General features: G+C 30.4%; 2 protein-coding genes across 8 annotated transcripts in view; one reads left to right on the top strand and one right to left on the bottom strand.

The window, feature by feature from the left end:
- Nucleotides 1-13,211, top strand: part of LOC124421287 (cell wall integrity and stress response component 2-like) — a 50,682-nt gene extending 37,471 nt beyond the window's left edge. For 5 of the 7 annotated variants that reach the window (XM_046956216.1, XM_046956204.1, XM_046956210.1 and 2 more), the window contains one exon: nt 12,269-13,211. In XM_046956216.1, coding sequence (XP_046812172.1) covers nt 12,269-12,889 — 621 coding nt within the window. In that variant the 3' untranslated portion in view covers nt 12,890-13,211. Of the gene's footprint in view, nt 1-2,813; nt 2,830-3,666; nt 3,762-12,268 lie in introns of those variants that run through there. The other 2 variants (XM_046956217.1, XM_046956223.1) reach the window with 2 other exon arrangements.
- Nucleotides 13,212-18,376: 5,165 nt separating this feature from the next.
- On the bottom strand, nt 18,377-22,058 carry LOC111689324 (101 kDa malaria antigen-like). The gene is made up of 3 exons (XM_046945076.1): nt 21,711-22,058; nt 18,906-19,571; nt 18,377-18,589 (listed from the first exon to the last, which is right to left on the bottom strand). The coding sequence occupies exons 1-3, from the start codon at nt 22,056-22,058 to the stop codon at nt 18,377-18,379; spliced, it is 1,227 nt and encodes a 408-aa protein (XP_046801032.1).
- Between the last annotated feature and the right edge of the window lie 916 nt (nt 22,059-22,974).

Genomic DNA, 22,974 nt, shown 5'->3' with positions numbered 1-22,974 from the left:
GGTTTGTATGGGGGCTAGGGTCAAATATAGGCCGATCCTTACGAAAATCATCATCATCTATACTTATATAAAACTTATTTGTGCGAATTTTTAAAGAGATAGCAGAATATTTGACGTAATTATAGCATAAAATGTTCAAATCGGGAGGTACGGTTGTATGGGGGCTAGATGAAATAATGGACCGATTTCAACCATTTTCAATAGGCTTCGTCCTTGTGCCAAAAAACATGCTTGGTCCAAATTTCATCAAATTATCTTGAAAATTGCGGCCTGTACCTTGCGCACAAGGTTTACATTGACAGCCAGCCAGCCAGCCGGACAGACGGACGGACGGATGGACGGACGGACATGTCTTAATCGACTCAAAAAATGATTCTGAATCGATCGGTATACTTTAAGTTGGGTATTGGACCAATATTTTTGTATGTTACAAACATCAGCACAAACGTATAATACCCTCCCCACTATAGTGGTGTAGGGTATAAAAATGTCTATCACAACCAGTGTTGCCATTTTAGCACTTTCAGTGCTAGATTTAGCATTTTGCATCATGAAAATGCATTGAAGTTTTTTAAAATTATGCTAAATGCTTTTTAGCATAATTTTCTTAATAAAAAAAAATAAATAATATTTCTATGTTTTCTATTAAAAATTAAGTATAGTTTAACTGATAAAAATATTTTATCGGTGAAAATGCATTTAATGAATTTGTCTATTTCTTTGTTGTCATTACTCGTTTCGAAATCGTATTTAAACTGAATTTTTATGTTCAATAATACAAATTCGAAAAGAATTGATTCGAAATGCATGGTGTTAAGTGGCCTTAATCATAAGCAAATTTTAATTCTATACAAGTTTTATAAATAAAATTTTGTATAGAATTTTAGTATTAAAAATCTTTAACAAAATAAAATGTTGTTTATGAATATATAACTAATTATATTGAAAATGAAATAAGATCATTAGAAAAATATCAAAATGAAAATAACATTGAAGATATAGTACCGAAATATTGGAGTCATGCACTACATAATCAGTATTTTAATAAAAACTAGAAAAAACAATTTATACTGTTTTGTAATATTAAAAAAACTTTAGCGCTTTTTTTCTTCTGTAGAACATTTTAGCACAACACTTAACAAAACATTGGCAGAACAACAAAAAATTAATGTAAAAATCTAAGTGAAAAAGGCAATTTACATTTTCAGAACTACATTTTTAAAAGTAATGATATAATTAATAATTATATCAAAACTTTCGATGCTTATAACTCTCGGAACTTAATATGGAAGAGAAGTATATTTTTTTATTTAAATCAAATTCATTTTATTAATAATAATAAACATTAAAATTACATTAAAGTTACATTAAGCATTTAGCATAATTTTAAAAAACTTCAATGCATTTTCATGATGCAAAATGCTAAATCTAGCACTGAAAGTGCTAAAATGGCAACACTGGTTGTGATAGACATTTTTCATATATAGACATAGACTAAAGACAATACTGATATTGAGCAACTATAGTACTATAGTTGCGAAAGTCGAAAAGTTGAATTTTTGTTTTTACGTAAAAACAAAAATTCAACTTTTCGACGTTCGGCACTGGAGGAATGAAAAGTCGACTTTCGGTACAAAATGTGTGAAAAGTCGACTTTCGATACTGAATGTATGAAAGGTCGACTTTTGGCAATGTATGCATGAAAGGTCGACTTTCGCCATTTACAATTTTAAACTTGTAGACTTTGTTTGATATAGAGTGCAGGGAAGAATTTTTCCAATCCTTACCATAATCCAAGGAGTTTTTGGCGCGACACTCGCTAGATCCTATACAGTTTACCAGCAACGATTTTACTGACCATTTTGGAGGAAGCCAATTTTCCAAGGATCTGCTCTACCGATTTTTTGCACGGAAGGATTTTTTCAATCCTTACCATGTCTCCTAACATATTCCAAAGAGTTTTTGGCGCGACACTCGCTAGATCCTATACAGTTTACCAGCAACGATTTTACTGACCATTTTGGAGGAAGCCAATTTTCCAAGGATCTGTTCTACCGATTTTTTGCACGGAAGGATTTTTTCAATCCTTACCATGTCTCCTAACATATTCCAAAGAGTTTTTGGCGCGACACTCGCTAGATCCTATACAGTTCACCAGCAACGATTTTACTGACCATTTTGGAGGAAGCCAATTTTCCAAGGATCTGCTCTACCGATTTTTTGCACGGAAGGATTTTTTCAATCCTTACCATGTCTCCTAACATATTCCAAAGAGTTTTTGGCGCGACACTCGCTAGATCCTATACAGTTCACCAGCAACGATTTTACTGACCATTTTGGAAGAAGCCAATTTTCCAAGGATCTGCTCTACCGATTTTTTGCACGGAAGGATTTTTTCAATCCTTACCATGTCTCCTACCATATTCCAAGGAGTTTTTGGCGCGACACTCGCTAGATCCTATACAGTTCACCAGCAACGATTTTGTGACCGCTTTTAGAGGAATCTAATTTTACAAGGAACTATAGTTTCAATACTATATATAGTCTTCATTACATTTTGTGTTTCCCACCTCTTTCCATTGAGTTTTCCATGGTATTTTTTATTAGCTAAGCAATTTATTTTCCCCTGTGGTGTTGCCACTTAATTCCCAAAATTTTCTCTGCCGTTGCCATTTTTCGTTGCTAACTGTACGGACGTACGACAAACTTATTTATACTTTTCTCACGAATGTTAAGGGTATAATTATCAGCTGATTAAATAACACCTTGTTTCAACATTTACGCTATAACAGCTGACGGATGTTGTATAAATTATTCAGTAGAACAAAAGTATATATGGGAAATTTTATATCAAGTGACCCAACTCAAAAAATTGATTTTGATAAAATTTTTAACATGGTTAGTACAATTGGATAGTTGGAGAAAAAAATTGCAGCTTTTTCGGTCAAATTTGGGCAATCTGGTCATACAGGGTTTTAATCAAATTCACCTAGCAAAAAGGAGTTCACGTATCAATTTATAATTTGTTTCTAAAATGTTGTTTTATTTTTTAAATAGACCTTTTTTGCTCAAAAAAAAATCTTATACAATTTCCTTAAAGGTCTTTTGGAACTTCTTTGTGTTTCCGAACGGAAGATCATGCAAGATGGATCAGTCGATTTAAGTTTATATTTTGATCTGGATGATAATTAAAACGAAATTAAATTATGCAATAAACAAAATAAATTAATAAACTAAATTAATAAATAAATATAAAATCCATAAAATAAAACAAATTAAAATTTAAATACTTTTTTAATTTATCAGCCATTTTCTTGATGCGTGTTTGCCGTCCGTTTGGACATCAAATATTACAGTGATGCTTATTTTGTTCTAAATACGTTTACAATGTTGTAAAGTGATGCATTTTCGAACGTGCTGCTCAGAAATGCAGGCTCATTTGAATAAAACCCTGTATGACCAAATTGTCTAAAGTGTGCTCCTTCTAATTCCGGCAGATCTCGATAGAAAGTGCTGATTTGTTTCTAGCTTACTATCCAATAGTACTTACCTTGGTGCAAACTTCATACAAATCGAAAGACATATTTTTAAAAGTTTTGTGAAATAAATTTTGTTATAAATGAAAGAAAAATTTGATCTAAATAACGCGTTCTGTGTCATTTGCAGCTTTTAAATGGCGAAAAGTTTTAATAACGTGAATCGCATTATAATAGTGATGAAATGGAAATGTTTTAAAGGCAGTTTTGAATACATTCTTAATGGTATGAATTTATTTAGAATTATTTATTGCTTGGAAAATAAAATAATGGTGGTTTACGAATAAGAATAGAATTGCTATATCTATATATATAAAATTCTAACGTTACTGACTGACTGACTGATTGACTGATTCATCATCGCACAGCCTAAACGGTTAAAGCTAAATAGCTGAAATTTGGACAGGGGGTTGGTCTCCAACCAAATAGATCCACTAAGACGGGATTTTTGGAAATTCGAATGTTTAGGGGGTAAAAAAGGGTAAAAACGGGTAAAATCGGAAACCTCATATCTCCTAAACTAGAAAAAATACAAAAGTAGTTTAAAGCTTATCGTCGTTCATATAAAAATATGCGGACAGGTGTCTGGTACTTTTTTCAATTTCGGCCCCTTTAGGGAATAAAAGGGTAAAAACTGTACTTTGGTACTTTTTTTGCACCCCATGTATCTTTTAAACCAGTAAACATTCAAACAATATTTTTGACTCCTTCATAACTTTACGAAAAAATAAAAATATAAATTTAGTACTTTTTGGTTATTCGGATGTTTAAGGGGTGAAAATTGTACCTATTTTTGGTACTTTTTTCATAAAACATTGATTTTGGTTTATAAACTTATACATATAAATACGTAATAACTGGCTCTCACTCCCACACGATGTTGCAACATTTTGGAATAGAATTTTTATTTCGTTAATGGGTAGAAAAAAAGTACCAAAAGGGGTAAAAACTGGAAATTTGATTTTATTCAAACACAATGATCCAGTTTAGATAAAATTTTTAGATTTAGAAACACTAAATATGCTAATGAGGTGTTATTTGGAACCCCGGCAACAAGTGATATTTGTTGGTACTTTTTCATTCTCCATCTGGTACCTTTTGAGTTTTCTTTGATATTGAAATCGAAACATGAAATTAATATTAAAGGGACTTTTCGGTATTTTTTCGTTCTACACTATAAAAGGGGGCTTTTTGGTACTTTTTCGTACTTCGACTGGTACTCTTTGAGTTTTCTATTAAATTTAACCTAGAAACATGAAATTAAGCATGTAGAGCCCGAAGTAAATGAGAATCTATAAAAGGGGACTTTTTGGTACTTTTTCGTTCTACAAAAGGTACTTTTTGAGTTTTCTTTAAAATTTAACTTAGAAAAAATAAATTCAGCATGTAGAGCCCGGAGTAAATGAGAATCTATAAAAGGGGCATTTTTGGCACTTTTTCCTTCTTCAAAAGGTACTTTTTGAATTTCCTATAATATTGAACCTAGAAACATGAAATTAAGTATGTAGAGGATAGATTAAGTGAGAAACTATAAAAGGGACTCTTGGTACTTTTTCGTTCTTCAAAAGGTACTTTTTGGATTTTTGTATAATTTTGAACCTAGAAACGTGAAAAGCCCGGAGTAAGTGACAACCCAACAACCCATAAACAGGGACCTTTTGGTACTTTTTCGTTCTTCAAAAGGTACCTTTTGAAATTTCCATAATATTGAAACATGAAATTATGTATGTAGAGCCCGGATTATGTGGGAACCTATAAAGGGGACTTTTTGGTACTTTTTCGTTCTTCAAAAAGTACTTTTTGAAATTTCTATAATATTGAACCTAGAAACATGAAATTAAGCATGTAGAACCCAGATTATGTGAGAGCCTATAAAAGGGGACTTTATGATACTTTTTCTTTCTTTAAAAAGTACTTTTTGAATTTTCTATAATATTGAACCTAGAAATATGTAATTATGTATGTATAGCCCGGATTAAGTGAGAACCCATAAAGGGGGACTTTTTGGTACCTTTCTGTTCTTCGCCTGGTAGTTTTTGAAATTTCTATAATACTGAACCTAGAAACATCTAATTAAGTATGTAGAGCCCGGATTAAGTGACAACCCATAAAAGGGTACTTTTTGGTACTTTCGTTCTTCAAAAATACTTTTTGAAATTTCTATAATGTTGAATCTAGAAACATGAAATTAAACACGTAGAGCCTGGATTATGTGAGAACCTTTAAAAGAGGACTTTTTGGTACTTTTTCGTTCTTTAAAAGGTACTTTCTGAATTTTCTATAATACTGAACTAGAAACATGTAATTATGTATGAATGGCCTGGATTAAGTGAGAACCCATAAAAGGGAACTTTTTCGTTCTACAAAAGGTACTTTTTGAAATTTCTATAATTTTGAATCCAGAAACATGAAATTAAGCATATATGTCCCGGATTAAGTGAGAACCTATAGGGACTTTTTGGTACATTTTCGTTCTTCAAAAGGTACTTTTTAAAATTTCTATAATATTGAACCTAGAAACGTGAAATTAAGCATATAGAGACCGTAGTAAATGAACCAATGAAAGGGGAGTTTTGGGTACTTTTTTGCTCCTCAAAAAGTATTCCTTGAAATTTCTATAATATTGAACATAGAAACATGAAATTGAGTATGTAGAGCCAGGATTAAGTGGGAACCCATAAAGGGGGCTTTTTGGTACTTTTTCGTTCTTCAAAAGGCATTACAATTAGCGATCTAAAGAAACAAATATTATTAAGAATTAATACATTAAATAAAAACTAATTTAAATTTTAATATATATTTCATTTTCCTTTTTCTATATAAAACAGTTTTAAACCATTATTAAGTTAATAATCTTTTTTGGACATCTATATATAAAAGAGTAGCGTTACTGACTGACTGATACATCATCGCACAGCCCAAACGGCTGAACCTAGAATCATGAAATTTTGACAGTAGATGTGTTTTTGGTTATGTAGATCCACTAAGGAGCGATTTTTGAAAATTTGCACATTTACGGGTAAAAAGGGGAAAATGGGTAAAACAGGTTTTCTTAAATATCTATATAATTCTAACGTTGCTGACTGATTGACTGATTCATCATCGCACAGCCTAAACGGTTAAAGCTAAAGAGCTGAAATTTGGACAGGGGGTTGGTCTCCCACCAAATAGATCCACTAAGACGGGATTTTTGGAAATTCGAATGTTTAGGGGGTAAAAACGGGTAAAATCGGTAACCTCATATCTCCTAAACTAGAAAAAATACAAAAGTAGTTTAAAGCTTATCGTCGTTCATATAAAAAATATGCGGACATGTGTCTGGTACTTTTTTCAATTTCGGCCCCTTTAGGGAATAAAAGGGTAAAAACTGTATTTTGGTACTTTTTTGCACCCCATATATCTTTTAAACCAGTAAACATTCAAACAATATTTTTGACTCCTTCATAACTTTACGAAAAAATAAAAATATAAATTTAGTACTTTTTGGTTATTTTGGTACTTTTTTCATAAAACATTGATTTTGGTTTATAAACTTATACATATAAATACGTAATAACTGGCTCCCACTACGATGTTGCAACATTTTGGAATAGAATTTTTATTTCGTTAATGGGTAGAAAAAAAGTACCAAAAGGGGTAAAAACTGGAAATTTGATTTTATTCAAACACAATGATCCAATTTAGATAAAATTTTTAGATTTAGAAACACTAAATATGCTAATGAGGTGTTATTTGGAAACCCAGTACCAAGTGATATTTTTTGGTACTTTTTCATTCTCCATCTGGTAGTTTTTGAGTTTTCTTTGGTATTGAAATCGAAACATGAAATTAATAATAAAGAGACTTTTCGGTACTTTTTCGTTCTACACAGGTATTTTCTTGAGTTTTCTTTAAAATAAACCTAGAAGCATGAAATTAAGCATGTAGAGCCCGGAGTAAGTGAGAATCTATAAAAGGGGACTTTTTGGTACTTTTTCGTACTTCGACTGTTACTTTTTGAGTTTTCTATCAAATTTAACCTAGAAACATGAAATTAAGCATGCATAGCACGTAGTAATTGAGAATCTATAAAAACGGACTTTTTGGTACTTTTTCGTTCTACAAAAGGTACTTTTTGAGTTTTCTATAAAATTTAACATAGAAAAATTGGATTTTTGTATAATATTGAACCCAGAAACATGAAATTAAGCATGTAGAGCCCGGAGTAAATGAAAATCTATAAAAGGGGACTTTTCGTTCATCAAAAGGTACTTTTTGAATTTTTCATAATATTGAACCTAGAAACATGAAATTAAGTATGTAGAGCCTGGATTAAGTGAAAACATATAAAAGGGGACTTTTTGATACCTTTTCGTTCTTCAAAAGGTACTTTTTGTGTTTTTTATAATATTGATCCAAGAAACATGAAATTAAGCATGTGGAGCCCGGAGTTATTTAGAATCCATAAAAGCAATCAGGGACTTGAGTGAATGAAAATTTAAACTGGAATATTTTCTGGTACTTTTTGAATTTTCTATAATATTGAACTTAGGAACATGAAATTAAATAAAATAGGTCCTTTGGTACTTTTTCGTACTTCACTGGTACTTTTAGATCTTTCTAAAATATTGAATATATAAACATAAAATTAAACACGCAGTATCCCAATTGAACGAAAATTGAAAAAGCATACTCCGGTACTTTTTTGTTCTTTTACTAATACTTTTTCGAATTTTCTATAATATTGAACCTAAAAACATTAAATTGGACATGTAGCTTCCTGATTGTATAAAAATCTTTATGCGATTTTTTTGGTTTCTGGTTAAAAATTAAACATGCGTCATCCTGATTTAATGAAAATATATAAAAAGGCACTGTCTGGTACTTGTTCGTTCTTCAACTGTTTTTTCTAATTTTCTGTAATATTGAGACTAAAATCATAAAATCAAACTTAAAGAGTTCTCTAAAAGGGGAATTTTTGATATTGCAGATATATATATATATATATATATATACATTTACAATAATGATATTTATTTTATTCCATTACGATGAGGGTAGCGAAGCACACTGGGTATAGCTAGTACTGTATAAAGTTTTATAAAAATTGTATGTTAATGTAATTTTTTGCTGAATCGAATTAAACAGTGTGTTGTGTTTAATGCTTTCTACTTGTAAAAAAATTTATTTTATTTGTTTATATTTTATTAGTTTTTTATTAATATGAAGCACTTTTATTATTTTTTATTTGTTAAACATTTACATATATACATGTGTACATACATAAATACATTTATTTTTTGTTGTCTTTGTAAATAATGTGAAATGAAAATGTAAATAAAAACTTATATACTAAATATACATATGCATATGTGGTTATTATTGCATAAGGAATACCTTTAGAATTATTTATTATTCTATTTAAAAAAGCATCCCCATTTTTTGAAAATATTTTTAGGAATTAGTTAAATTTTTTATAAAAAATCTTTAAAACTAATTTATCTGGTGGTACTGTACATTGTATGTACAAATATTCAGAAAATTCCCAGAAATGCAAAAAGAACTACAAAAATATGCAAATAAAGACTACCCAAGTATTCAAAACATTAGTTTTTGAGCTATTATCTACATGGGAAATTTTAAAATATGCTGTTTTTCTGGATTCATCTTAGCTCATAATTCCTGTCATTCAAAAGAGAGGAAACAGTATTTAACACTGTTCAACAGCATTTTTTACACACGAACCAAGCCATATACATACGAAAGCAAATAAATATGTGGTTTTCATTTTTTGATCGTTTATAATCTATAAAGGACTTTAAAACTGTATGTACATACAATTTTCACCGTATTACAAAAATATGGGTATTATCCTTTATTATCCTTCAAAATTTTATAATTTTTTTTTTCAAAAAATATATTTTAAAAAATATATTAGAATGGGGTATATCTCCTTCAAATTTGCTGTTCATATCTGTATTTGTATAAGTTTTATTAATTTTTTTTAATTATCCCAGATAATAAGTTTTTCACATCAGAAAACGTCAAAGGTTTTCTTAGCTAAAATAATATGAATAAAAATATGAAATTTGACAATATGAAACGATGTTTCATTTTCTCTACGGTGAGAAAAAATATTTTTTTTGGGACATTTATTTTTTAAACTTAGGAGATTTCATGGACGCCTCGTCAAACCTAAAAGAGTCATATTGTCAATAGACATAACTTCAAATTTTTAAAGTGTCATTATGTCCATGGTCTTTGTGATAATAATAAAACATATGTTTGTAGAATTTAAGAAAGTGGTACTCTTATCCAGAATTGGCGAAGAGACTATACACTCCGGTGTATTTGGAATACTAGTTATACCATTCTCATGGACATTGAGACTCGTATGACGCTATGAAACTCATTTGTTTGACATAACGTTCATGGCGTTGTGACCAGCCACCATAAAATAAAGTTGTTTTTAACTTTTAAGTGATATTCCATGGTAAATATACAAAATATTTCCAACAAACAAATTTATACCCTACACCACTTTAATGGAGAGGGTATATTAGGCTTGTGCTGATGTTTGTAACATATTCGTCCTATACCACCATTAAAGTATACCAATCGGCTTAGAGTCGTTTTCTGATATGTCCGTCCGGTTGGCTGTCCATGTAAAGGTACAGGTCGCAATTTTCAAGATAATTTGGCACACACCCTTTTTTGATCCAAGGACGAAGCCTACGAAGCGATGAAATTTAGCACAAATAAATATTATATAAATATATTCACAAAACTTTATCGGGCTTGGTCCATATTTGCCTCTAGCCCCCATATAAAGCCTCTTTTAGAAAATTCAATGTTCATTTATAAATTGTTTAAATGAATCGGAACAATGAATTATTATAAGGAATAAATCACATATTCATAACTGAGACATTTTCTGAAGGGGAGTTTGTGTATAAAAATTAGTAGTGTCATTTATCGTTTTTTAAAACTAAGCTTTGCAGGTTTTTTCATAATAGAACATTTAACGTAATTATGAGTCTAAAGGGCCGATTCGGGCCGAAATAACTGACCTATTTCAACCTTGAGCCAAGAAAAGAGTATGTTCATATTTCATTAAATTATCTTGGAAATTGCGACCTGTAGCGTGCGCACAAGGTTTACATGGACACACAGGCAGACGGACATAGCTAAATCGACTCAGAAAGTGATTCTGAGCCTATTGGTATACCTTACGGTGGGTCTAGAATAAATATTTTTTGGTGTTATAAACATCAGCACAAACGCATTATAGCCTGTCTACTATGGTGGTGTAGAGTATAATCATGAAATTTTTCAGTCAGAAAATCAATATTATTCAATTTAACATAAATATATTAAAAAAAACTTGACTACAAACAAGTTAGAAATTATAGTCGGACGAGGCCGTCAATATAATATCCTACATCTGCTGCAAAAAGCAAAATGTACATTAGTTTTCATAATAAATCTTTTAAGTTTTATTGTACCTTGTCTCATGCTTAAGTCATTTATTGTTGAATTAAACTGTGTCAAATTTTGAAGGGGGCTTAATATGGGCTAGGGTCAAACGAGGCCCTATAACTATAAAGTCATGAGGGTCATCAAGGCTAGCATAGAACTAGGTTTTCAACTTTTTGTCGACATACGAGTATATTAAACGTAATTATGAACTTAAAAGTCCTATTCTAGGTGAGATAATAGACCGATGTTAACCATTTTCGACAGGCTTCGTCTACGGTACCATAGAAGATCATGTGTAAAATTTCATTAAATTATCTCTAAAATTGCGACTTGTAGTTTAATTACAAGGTTTACAAGCCCTATTCGAAAGTTAAGTTGTAAGGGGGTATATTTGAAATAATGGAATAATATTATTGTGCGTTACAAACATCAGCAAAAACCCAATGGTGTAGGTTATAAAAACAAGTATTATTGCTATATTCGACTTTGCCGAATCGTATATGCCCTTCGCCATAGTGTATTTTAAACATATTAATTTTATAAATTTTAAATTTTTACCCGACTATATTATTATTACACCAAAAGCAAAACAAATGGAACAACAACAAGAAAAATTTGTTGAGAAACTTTTGATTTTGTGTGTGGGAGAAAGAGATGGTTGATATTTCTTCCTCTTTCTCCCACACACAAAAATCAAAATTTTCCCAAAAAAATATTCCTAGTGCGAACCAGTACGAATTATTCTAATCTTTCATTCGATACCTATATTGACCTATTAGACCAAACCAAATTTTAGCTAATTTCAAAGTTTAAAGTCCTTTTAAAGAAAGAAACGATCAGAAAATAAAAAACTAAAAATAGTTATACTACATTTTAGGTATGTAGTTTCCAACGTATATTGTCTTGCTCATGTGTCCAACAATTTTTTCCACTTTGTTGTACGGTGTAACAAATTCTTCAATACAAAATTGTAATACATTTTTTTAAATGCAACCTTAATTTTTCATTGGAAAATGCATAATTTTAATTGTTTAATCAATTATTCGAAACATTTCGTGTGCGTCTTTATTAAACCGAATCCCCTTATTCACCGACCATATCAACAAGGCAACCAACACAAGTTATTACTATTATTGCCATATCACATTTATATTTTTTTCTAACCAACTTGTCATTAAAATTGTTTGTTTATATTTTTATATATATGTTTTGTTTTTGATTCAGTGATTCGTATCTAATTCATTGTGTATGTGTATAATAATGTGTTTTAACAGTGGCAGGAACAAACGAAATCATCCGTTACAAAAAAATCAGTTCAAGAAATGTCAGCGACTACAGTCCAAAAATTGTCATCATCTTCTTTTGCTGGGAAGCAGAGTGTGTTGTCTATTTTAGGCTCTAATGGTGATAAAATGACCATCGATGGCACGGTGATGGCGTCGCAGTCGTTATCACCATCTCCAATAATTACCAGCCCTCTATCAACAGACAATGGAAGTGGCATCAATACTACTAGTCTTCAAAGTGAATTTTCAGCCATGAAAGTCAAGGATGAGCAGGGTAATGAAATTGGCGAAATTGTGCAACAAAAACAGGAACAGCAATCTTTACAAGCTTCGTCAGCTGTAACGTCTTTAGGAACATCGTCTGTAAAACAAGTTTCTTCAACTGCATCATCATCTGTTGTACAACAACAACAATCAGCTACATCCCTTGTTACTAAAGCCCAAGAAACTTCATCTTCGGTGAGTTCCTCATCATTTACATCAACAAAGAAACAAGAAATTGTATCATCCAGTACCAGATCGTTGACGTCCATTAAATCTTCACAGTCCATTGAAAAAGTTATGAAGTCTTCTGCATCAGCCGTTGTGGTTGAGGACCAAGAATTTTGAAATATAGTACTGTTAAGAGTACCAAAAAAAGACATGTTTCAATTTTTTTTTATTTTTTCTCTTGTATCATATTTAAAATGCCATTAAAATATGCGTTTTGAAATCTCTTCAGCAGCATATATATTTATATATGTAATCTTTTTACTATTTGAATGATTTATTTATTAAATGTTTACTTAATTTCACATCAAACAGAACCGTAAATAACTTAAGAGAGTATTTATTATCACAAATCTTGTCACCTGGTAGACGGTCTTATGTCCAACATATGTTATGAGTATTGTAGTAATAATAATAATAAAATATCTGTTGCAATCAGAAAGATTTTTCTGCCGAATTTAATTTTTATATCGTCAAAATAGAATCAAACAATTACACTGTAAGTATGTCAATAAGACACAAAAAAACGCGGAGGAACCTTAACTTATTTTTGAATAGTAGAATCTAGTGGCATACTCCGTTTGGGTCAAAATCGAGAGATATTACATTTTAAAATATGAACTGTTTCTGAGGTGATTATTTTCTTTTTTAATTATTAAAAAGGTTTTTATGCATAGACACACGAACTAATTATAAAAAGCTAAACATAATGCAAAATTAATTCAAATGAACTCTAGTTTCACATACTTATTTACTTTTCTATACGTGAAACTTTTTATATCCTGCGGAGGATATATTAGGTTTGTGTTGATTTTTGTAACGCACAATTATATATTGTTTCAAATTTTGTAGATAATTCAATGAAATTTGGTACATGATCTTCTATTTTCCCAGGAATAAGTCTTCAGAAAATGGTAAAGATCGATCCATTATTTCAAATAGGCCCCATACATCTAAATAGGGTTTGTAAACCTTGTAATCAAACTACTGGTCGCAGTTTTATAGAAAATTCAATAAATTTAAGTTCATAATTATGTTTAATATACTATTATCTCAACAATCTATATTAACCTTGACGACCCTATATAAAGCCCTCTTCAAAATTTTGACTTAAAAATCCAAAATTTTTTTACAATAAATGGCGTAAGTATGTAAGAGGTACAATTTAACTCAAATGCTTTATTATAAAAACTGAATCAAATTTTATTTTTGTCAATACCCACCTTAAAGTCCGTCCGTTCGTCTGTCCGGCTGGCTGGCTGGCTGTCCATGTAAACCTTGTGCGCAAGGTACAGGCCGCAATTTTCAAGATAATTTGATGAAATTTGGACCAAGTATGTTTTTTGGCACAGGGACGAAGCTTATTGAAAATGGTTGAAATCGGTCCATTATTTCACCTAGCCCCCATACAACCGTACCTCCCGATTTGAACTTTTTATGCCATAATTACGTCAAATATTCTATTATCTCTCTAAAAATTGGCATAAATAAGTTTTACATATGTATAAATGACACTGCAGATTTTCGTAAGGATCGGCCATTATTTGACCCTAGCCCCCATACAAACCCCCCCTTCAAAAAATGTCTTAAACGTCTAAAATTGACTTGTAACCATTTGTATCGCAATGAAACTCAACAAAACTAACTGTTATTTAAAAATATATCCTTTTCCCAAATTTACCGAGGATCGGCCCAATTTGACCTATATAAAGCCTCATTTAGAAATTTTAGTTTTTTTAAATAAATTGCTTAAATATTTTGGAAAAATATTCAACATAAAAGTTTCTTTATAAAAAGTAAAAATTTTAAAAATATACTCATGGTGTAAGGTATTATATGGTCGACCATGTCCTACTATACTTTCCTACTTGTTTTACATTGTGAAAGGTTAAAACAACAAAAATGTATGACTGTTTTACATACATATACATGTATGTTTTTCATATGCATGTACATACAGTGAATCAATTAGGTAATTTGCCTATGCAAAATTTTATAAATCTTTTTTTGTTTTGTAAATCATATAAAATGTAAAATCGTGATATTATTTAACGAAGTTTTTAATAAAATGAGAACGTATTGTTAATTTTTTAGGTCAATAAAGTTTTTTGCTTTTTTAGAGTTTTTTATGTTATTTTTTCAATATTGCTGCATTATTTTATAAAATTTCATATTTTTATTACTCCTATATATTAGAATAATATTTTTAGATATTTTAGTAGTTAAAACGACTCTTCTTGGACATTTCTTAACTGATTTATTATTCCATATACCTATAAGAATTTATCAATATTTGACTTAATATGAAATCTATCGTTTCTTTGATTAAATTTCGAATATAATAAGTAATTTTGAATTGGATACATGATATATTAGATAATCAATGGATTTGGACCTAGAACAAATGTTTAGTCAGGTATATCTATATATTATAACAAAAATAATCTAGGTTTTTGGTCATTTTGTATTGATAAACAAAAACTACATTACGGAAACCCCATTATACTGGGGGTACTGTGTAAATTTTATTTAGAATTGTAGAATATTGATTCTTATTCAATAAATCTAACACTAAGTACCATCCTAGCCACTCTGAGTATGGGGACATCACCATATACACTATAAAACTATTACATGATAAAATCCTCATTTTCAACCTCATATTTTAAATGCTTTATTTTATGAATAAGATACAGTGGGCCTATTAGGATCTGGACAGTTATTCTTGATTTGGGTTCTAACTATATATAAGTGTATATATTAGCTAAAAATGTTTGCTTTTGTTGACCTTAGGGTATGATAACCACCTCTATTTTAAAATATTTAAATTAGGTATTTTTCCTGCACTACACGACAGTTTACTTTACATTGGTTCCAAGCATCCTAAGGTCTGTTTAGAGGTCTGAATTAAAACATAGTGTTCGTATATGGATTTTAGATAAGATAAATCCGGAGTCCAATGGTTTTCCATGGACTTTAACTGCACCTCCCTATGGCAGTTAAAGATTTTGAAGCACTACTCAGTGCGTTTTTTCTAATAATTCTTTGGATCATTTCATCAATTATTCTATTTAATATTTTTTAATGTTATTGATTAAGCATCTCATAATTATATTTCATTGAATTACACTTGTTCTAGAAATATAAACAAATTTTTATATCGAAATTTTCCCATTATTATAAACATTATATAAGCATTTTTAAGGCAAATAACATCACATTTTTAAACAATGAGGATATGATTTTTGCAAATTACAATTGAAAAATACTTAAATACTACAATAAATTCCAAAAAGGAATTAAAACATAATTTGAAAAAACCCAACGAAATTAACCGAAATTCTCAATATGCAAAATACTTTATTGCCATGCAAATTCTGATGAAGAATAATAAAATGCAACAACAAATGCAAAAAAAATTGTATTTTAATATTTTTTTTCTTGGTTTTCCCATTTTACACAATCTCTATTTTTTCCAATTTTATTTATTAACAAAAATCTAATTTCTCTTAAAAAAAGGTAGGCAAAAAACTTTGTTGATTCACTGTATGTCTGGTAGCGTCAAAAATTGGTACTTTTGTGCATAAAAACTAATTTTTGGCTATTTTAATGCGAAAATATTTTCGATTTAGCATTCTAAAATGACACAAATATGTATAATCCAAGGTTCGTTACGAAAGTTGGAACAAAACTGGTATCAAAAATTGGGAAAAGGTAGAAAAGCAGATTTTTTGTATATTTCTATTTAGCTATCTAATATGTGAGAAATTTTTATTAGCAAAGTTCTGTTGCTAAAATTTGGTCAGGTAAAAAATATTTTCCAAAATAAGTAAAATTGTTTTCCACATTTCGTAATCAAGTGGTCTAGTACACGTTAATAGCCTGGGGAAATTTTAATAACTTTTACGCGTAAGCTGTATGTATGTATGTATGTATGTATGTATGTATGTATGTATATATATATGTATGTGTGTATATAGAACTGGATTCTAAAAATTTAACACGAAGGACTTCATATTTATGCAAACATTTTGGTAAAAAACGGACTTCTTTTAGGCTATTCCTGGTCTGCAAAACTACCTTAAGTGTATTATAGGAGGTATATGTATAAATTTCGAAATAATCTAAAAATTCTAAAATGGACTAATCTATTTTTAAAAATTTTTTGTATAAAGAAACATTTTTGACAATTTCAACTCCTATTTTCACTAAAAGCGAAAATAATATGCCTCTTAAACCCACTAAAATTTTTTGTGAACTAAAAATATTCTACAAATATTTTAAAATTATTTTTCCCTTAATTAACCCAAAATTACGGAATTTTTTAGACCCATTTCAAAATAATCAAATATATTTTATTTTTTTAAATTATACTAAGGTCAGAATTTTCAATCGCTATTAGGGAACTGAGGACCATTCAAAAAATAATATTTTTTTACTCTTGTCCAGTACACTATATTGTACATGAAGAACTTTGACAGGGATAATTGGCAATACAATACAATTTAATTCACATTTTAAAATTTTAACATTATTAGCGTTTGGAAAAATCGGTGAACTTTCAATTATTTGCGTGACATCTCCCATATAAAAAAAAAAAATTATAAAAGGAAAATTATTACAGTTAGAATCTTTAAAATCGGTAATTTTATTTCTTTTTGGCTAGCAAAACTGACTAGTATAAAATTTTGTTTGGATAATTTTGATATCCATATGAACATATGGGGTTAAAATGAGAAAGTGGGCGTAGCACCTCCAATATGAAGAAATTTTTAAATTATTAGGTATATCTAAAAAGGTATAATAGCTAGAGTCCTCAAGTTTTGTTGGAATCACTTTTGTGTCAATATAAGTATTAAAGTAAAAATTGTTCGCAATCTTCGTTTGGCTAAAAAAAATTAGACATAAACATGTTACATAGGACCTTAATCTCTTTGTAAAATTTTATGAGGATCGGCTCATAATTGACTCCCTTTCAGAAAATGACTATAACGCTCGTTACTATCTAAAACAAATACATAGCGGCGAAATTTGGCGTAAACATGTTTTATAGGAACCTAAATCTCTTTTACAAGGAACAGCTCATAATTGACCCTATCTGCCATAAATGTTTCCCTTCAGAAAATGACTTTAACGCTCATGACTATCTAAAAGAAGTATCTATAGCCGTGAAATTTGACATCAATATGTTTTATAGGAACATAAATCTCTTTGTAAAATTTTATAAGGATCGGCCCATAATTGACCCTACCGACCATATAAGGTCCCCTTTAGAAAAGCGTTTATAGGCGTCTCTTTAACTTCGATTAGAACTCCACACATGATGTAACTGAAATTTGTATTTGCCCTAATAATATTGTGGCTTACATTCTCAGCAAAATCACATCGATGAGGCAGCCTAGGACACTTTTATGTTAAATCTAAGTGGAAGAATAAGTGAAAGCATCACCACTGACTACCACGAAATATCGCTTAGATAAGCGTAAACACAATATGTATTTTTACACATTATGTTCACGCTCACATCTCCGTAAACAGATTTGATCCCGATCTTTTAAAGTTTGGATGTATTAACATTTGTGAGTCAATTGATAACTTTAAAGTAATTCATTGAAGGCGATCTTCCACATATGTGGCCAAATGTTTAATATTTAATGAATAAAAAAATTTTGGCAATAAATTATAATGTTCATAATTAATTACCTGTTTAACATTTTCTTGTTGATTAGTTTTAGCTGCGGCTGAAGGGGCATCTGTGACTATTTCTTCCTTAACAGGTGGTGCCGCAATTGATGGTTGTGATTCAGCTTTTGATGGAATCTGCATAGTATTGAAATATAAACTTAAATAATTACACAATATAATATTTAGTGGATAGATGTTTATATGAGGGTTGTCCCTGATCCAAAATATTACACTTAATTTTTTCTTTAACCTTAGTATGTTTGTATATAAAAACGTGTATAAATGAAAGGTGTACATATATGTATGTAAATAGTTAATGATTAGGAACAATTAGTGAGAGAAATGATGTAAATGACATACATATAAATTATACACTATTTACATTACATTAAAAAATAATTTTAATTATGACGAAAACTTTACTTTGCTTTTAATTCGTATCATCAACTACCTGATCATGTTGTACTTTTTGCCGGGAACTTTCATCAGACTTTTTCGTTTCCTCGTCCAACTTCTTGCAAACTTCTTCATTTACTTTTTCTGCTTCTTCTTTCTCCTCCTCTTCTTCTTCCTCTTCTATCTCCTCTTCCTCCTTTTCTTCGTGTTCGTTATGTTTTTCTTTCTTTTCTTCTGAAACTTGTTTCTTAACAGTTTTTTCGATCGGCGCTTCAGCGTTTGTTTCAGTTTTTACTTCTTCTGTTGTGGGTGTCGGTGGTGTCGATGTTATAATTGTTGGTGTTTCTTTAGTTGAGCTTGTAGTAGTTACAACAGTCTTAGTGCCACTAGGTGTTACTTTCTTTACAGTTGTTACGGTAATAGTTTTCGTTTGTTCGCCATCTGGATTATCAACTACCTTCTCAGTTATCTTTTGAGTGACACCTTCCTCAACTTCTTCGTCATTATTTTCGGCTTCTACTTCTTCGATAATTTCCTCGACTTCCTCTTCATCGTCTTCTTCCTTTAACTTTTCCGTCACAGTCTCCACAACAGTTTTAGTTTCGTCGATTTCGCCATCAGCATGTTCCTTAATAGTAAGGCTAACATCTGCTTCCTCCACCGCCTTGGTATTTTCTGGAAGGTCTTCAACACATACAGATTTGTCAGCAACACTGTTAGGCTGAGTTAATTTAAGATCACGGTAAAGGAGGAATAGGATTGTTTGATTGATTGGTTGATGATTTAATTGATTGTAAGTGTCGGGTTAACAAAGGGGATGATGGATGTTTAGTGTTGTAGCCAGGTAACAAAAAAATGGAATGCAACAATGAAAAATAATATTTTAATATAGAATTCACATATTTTAGAAAATAATTTTCAATCTGAATTATATTATATATTAAAGCAAATTTTCTTGAGATAATTAGAATAATACTAACCGGATTATTAAGAGCGAAGCCTTATATATGTTTCCACACGAAATGCACCAACAAAAATATATAAGTTATTTCAATTTTATATATATATATAATATATATATATATATATATATTTATATATATGTATTTATATATATATTATATATATATATATTATATATATATATTATATTTATATATATATAATATATATATATATATATATATATATATATATATATATATATTATATATATATATATATTATATATATTATATTATATATATATAATATATATATATATATATATATATATATACTTTATACCCCTAATTCAGAATTTCTTTTAAAAACCTGTATATTTTACTTACTGCGTCAGTTTTATAAGAGTTTTGTTTATATAATGTATGATATACTCTGGATAAATTTCAAGAACAATAAAACAATCTGGTATGACTTTATCAAAGCGTATCGATTTTAAGTATGTAAGACATTTCATCAATGGTTATTTTATCCATCAAAGTTCATCCTTAAGCTTTCAAAGCTACATATGAAGCAAAATTAAGCCTAACACATTCAAACTTTATTTATTATATATAAATTCGACTCAACCACTATGAATTGGTTATTGATCTCGCTTGATTAATTAAAATGGAAAAACAACTTAATTTTTAATAAAAAATAAAAAATTAAAAAACTTAAATCACTTTTAATACTTTCAGTTGCTATGTATCAAAAATTTCCGAATTTATACACTAAAATTTACTTATATCACATTAATAGATATTTTAGATTTAAAATTGGTTTCTTGGAAATAAACCTATTTAAAAAAAACCTTCTGAGATACTTGAATGTTATTATGAGGAATGTAAGTTAATACTGATTTGCCAATTCGGTCATATTTGCAAAAAATAAGTATTAGAATTATGGAAAAGGGAATTAAAAAAAGTTTATTTAGAGAAAAATTTCAATTTGAAAACGTAGATCATGTGAAAAACCAAAATATGTCCATCCCTACTTCAGCAGACATACGACATAACCTCGTTCAATGAACGCTCAAACGACACTAACTGAGTTTTTAATATGTGTGAGTACGTTGTTGTAAATTTAGTGAAATACACCCCACATTGCGACGGTGCTCCAGTGAATCAATGGAGTTGGATACCGTACTGTCGCCGATAAGTACCTTCGCCCTCTCTTGTACGCGGTCGATTAGCTCCAAAATAGACTTCGAAGCTCCGGTCCATACATGGGAGTTGTATTCCATTTTCGGTTGGATATAAGTGGTGTAAATAGTGAGAAGAACAGATGGAGTGAAGTATGTCTTATACCGTTACAAAAAACCGAGACACTTTAATGCTTCTTTCGACAGTTGGAAAATGTGTTGAGTTTCTGATTGCTTAATATTTATACCACCCATAAATATAGATGGAATAACATTATCTGCCATACGTTTATGTGTTAAAAAACAACATTGAGTCTTGCGGGCGTTAAAATCGACTCTGTTTACACGACCACATTCAAAGATTTTTATCAAGTCGTGATTAAGCGATTCATTCATATTACGCCTCATTGCCCCAATCTCTAGAGGGCTTGACAGATATTACTGTAATCGGCAAAAGTGTAGATAGAGTTGGAAGTTTGACATAGAAGGTCATTTATGAAGATAAGAAATAGGGTAGGAGAAAGAACGGAGCATTGCAGTATCCCTGAATTAATCTTGAACTCGTTTGAAGAGATCACATCTACAACAACTCGTATAGTGCGATCACTAAGAAAGTTTGAAATAAATCGATTGAAGTTATTTTCGACACCAAATGCAGTAAGTTTTGATACAAGTGCACCATTCCACACTCTATCAAGCGCCCTGAAATATCTAGAGCCACCACTTTGCTTTCACCAAAATGGTAAATGGAATGACATTAAGTAAATTGTTGGTCTCTAGATATTTGACAAGATGGAAATTAACCACATTTCCCATAACTTTGGAAAGTGCACAACAAATTGCAATTGGGCGATAATTTTCTCCCTTTTTAGGAATTGGTGTGACATTAGCAATCTTCCAGCAAGCATTAAATTTATCGGCATGGTATAGGATGCTGAAAATATTAGCTAATGGACGACCTAACGTCGAAGAGCACTGCTTCAAAACCAGTGCCGGTATGCCATCAGGTCCAGGAGACTTATTTATGCTAAGATCCGCTAAAACCCTTTTAACGGCACGCACTCGGAAGAATATATTAGGCATAGTTAGTGATACCCTTTCGAGCTCCGGCAGTCGTTGGTCGCTTTCAGGTAGGCAAGTATTACTTGCGAATAGCTCAGCTAAAAAGGTTAGCTTTATCAACCGGTTCGGTGAATGTTTTATCGTCCCTGAAAAGCGTCGGAATTGAATAGCTAGCATTATCCTTTACACTTTTTACGAACGAACATAGGTTTTGTTGCCTCTAGAAGCAGCAAGAAGAGAAGGGCGTTTTAATTTTGCGCCAAATTCTGAAATCTTCCTCTCTGGATCTGATTGCACTTTTGCACTTCTGATTAAACCAAGACTTTTGCCTAGGTCTAATCGACGATTTTTTTGAGGGAATAAATGTTTTCATTCCCAGCCTAATTATATGTATTAGCAAAGTATCGTTGCGAAAGTTGGAACAAAACTGGTATCAAAAATGGGGAAATTGGGTGAAAAATTGGGAAAATCGGTACTTTTGTGCTTGAAAACGAATTTTTGTAAATTCTAAAGCGAAATTATTTTCGATTTAGTTATCTAAAAGACGTGATACACGGTTGTTATATCTTACAACGTTGTCAGTAAAATGTTCAGAAAATATATAACAATTGTCCGAATTTACAATTCTTCTTTTGCAACGTTGTCAAACTGACAATATTTGTAAGTGTAATATTTGCAAATTTGTAAGTTGGAGGTGTTATTAGACATTTTTGTAAGTTGTAACAACCGTGTATACATAGCATAAAAAATTTTAACTAGCAAATTTCCGTTGTGAAAGTTTGATCCAAACGGGTAAAAATGGGAGAAATGATAAAAAACGGGCAAAAGGGCTGTTTTTGTCTGTTCTAAAACTAAATACTTTCCATCTAGCTTTTAAAGTGTCAGATATATGTATTAGGAAAGATTCGTTTCGAACGTTGGTCCAGGGGCGGGTTGA

Source organism: Lucilia cuprina, chromosome X, assembly GCF_022045245.1.
Source record: "Lucilia cuprina isolate Lc7/37 chromosome X, ASM2204524v1, whole genome shotgun sequence".
Classification (NCBI taxonomy): domain Eukaryota; kingdom Metazoa; phylum Arthropoda; class Insecta; order Diptera; family Calliphoridae; genus Lucilia; species Lucilia cuprina.
This window is presented reverse-complemented; position numbering and strand designations above follow the sequence as displayed.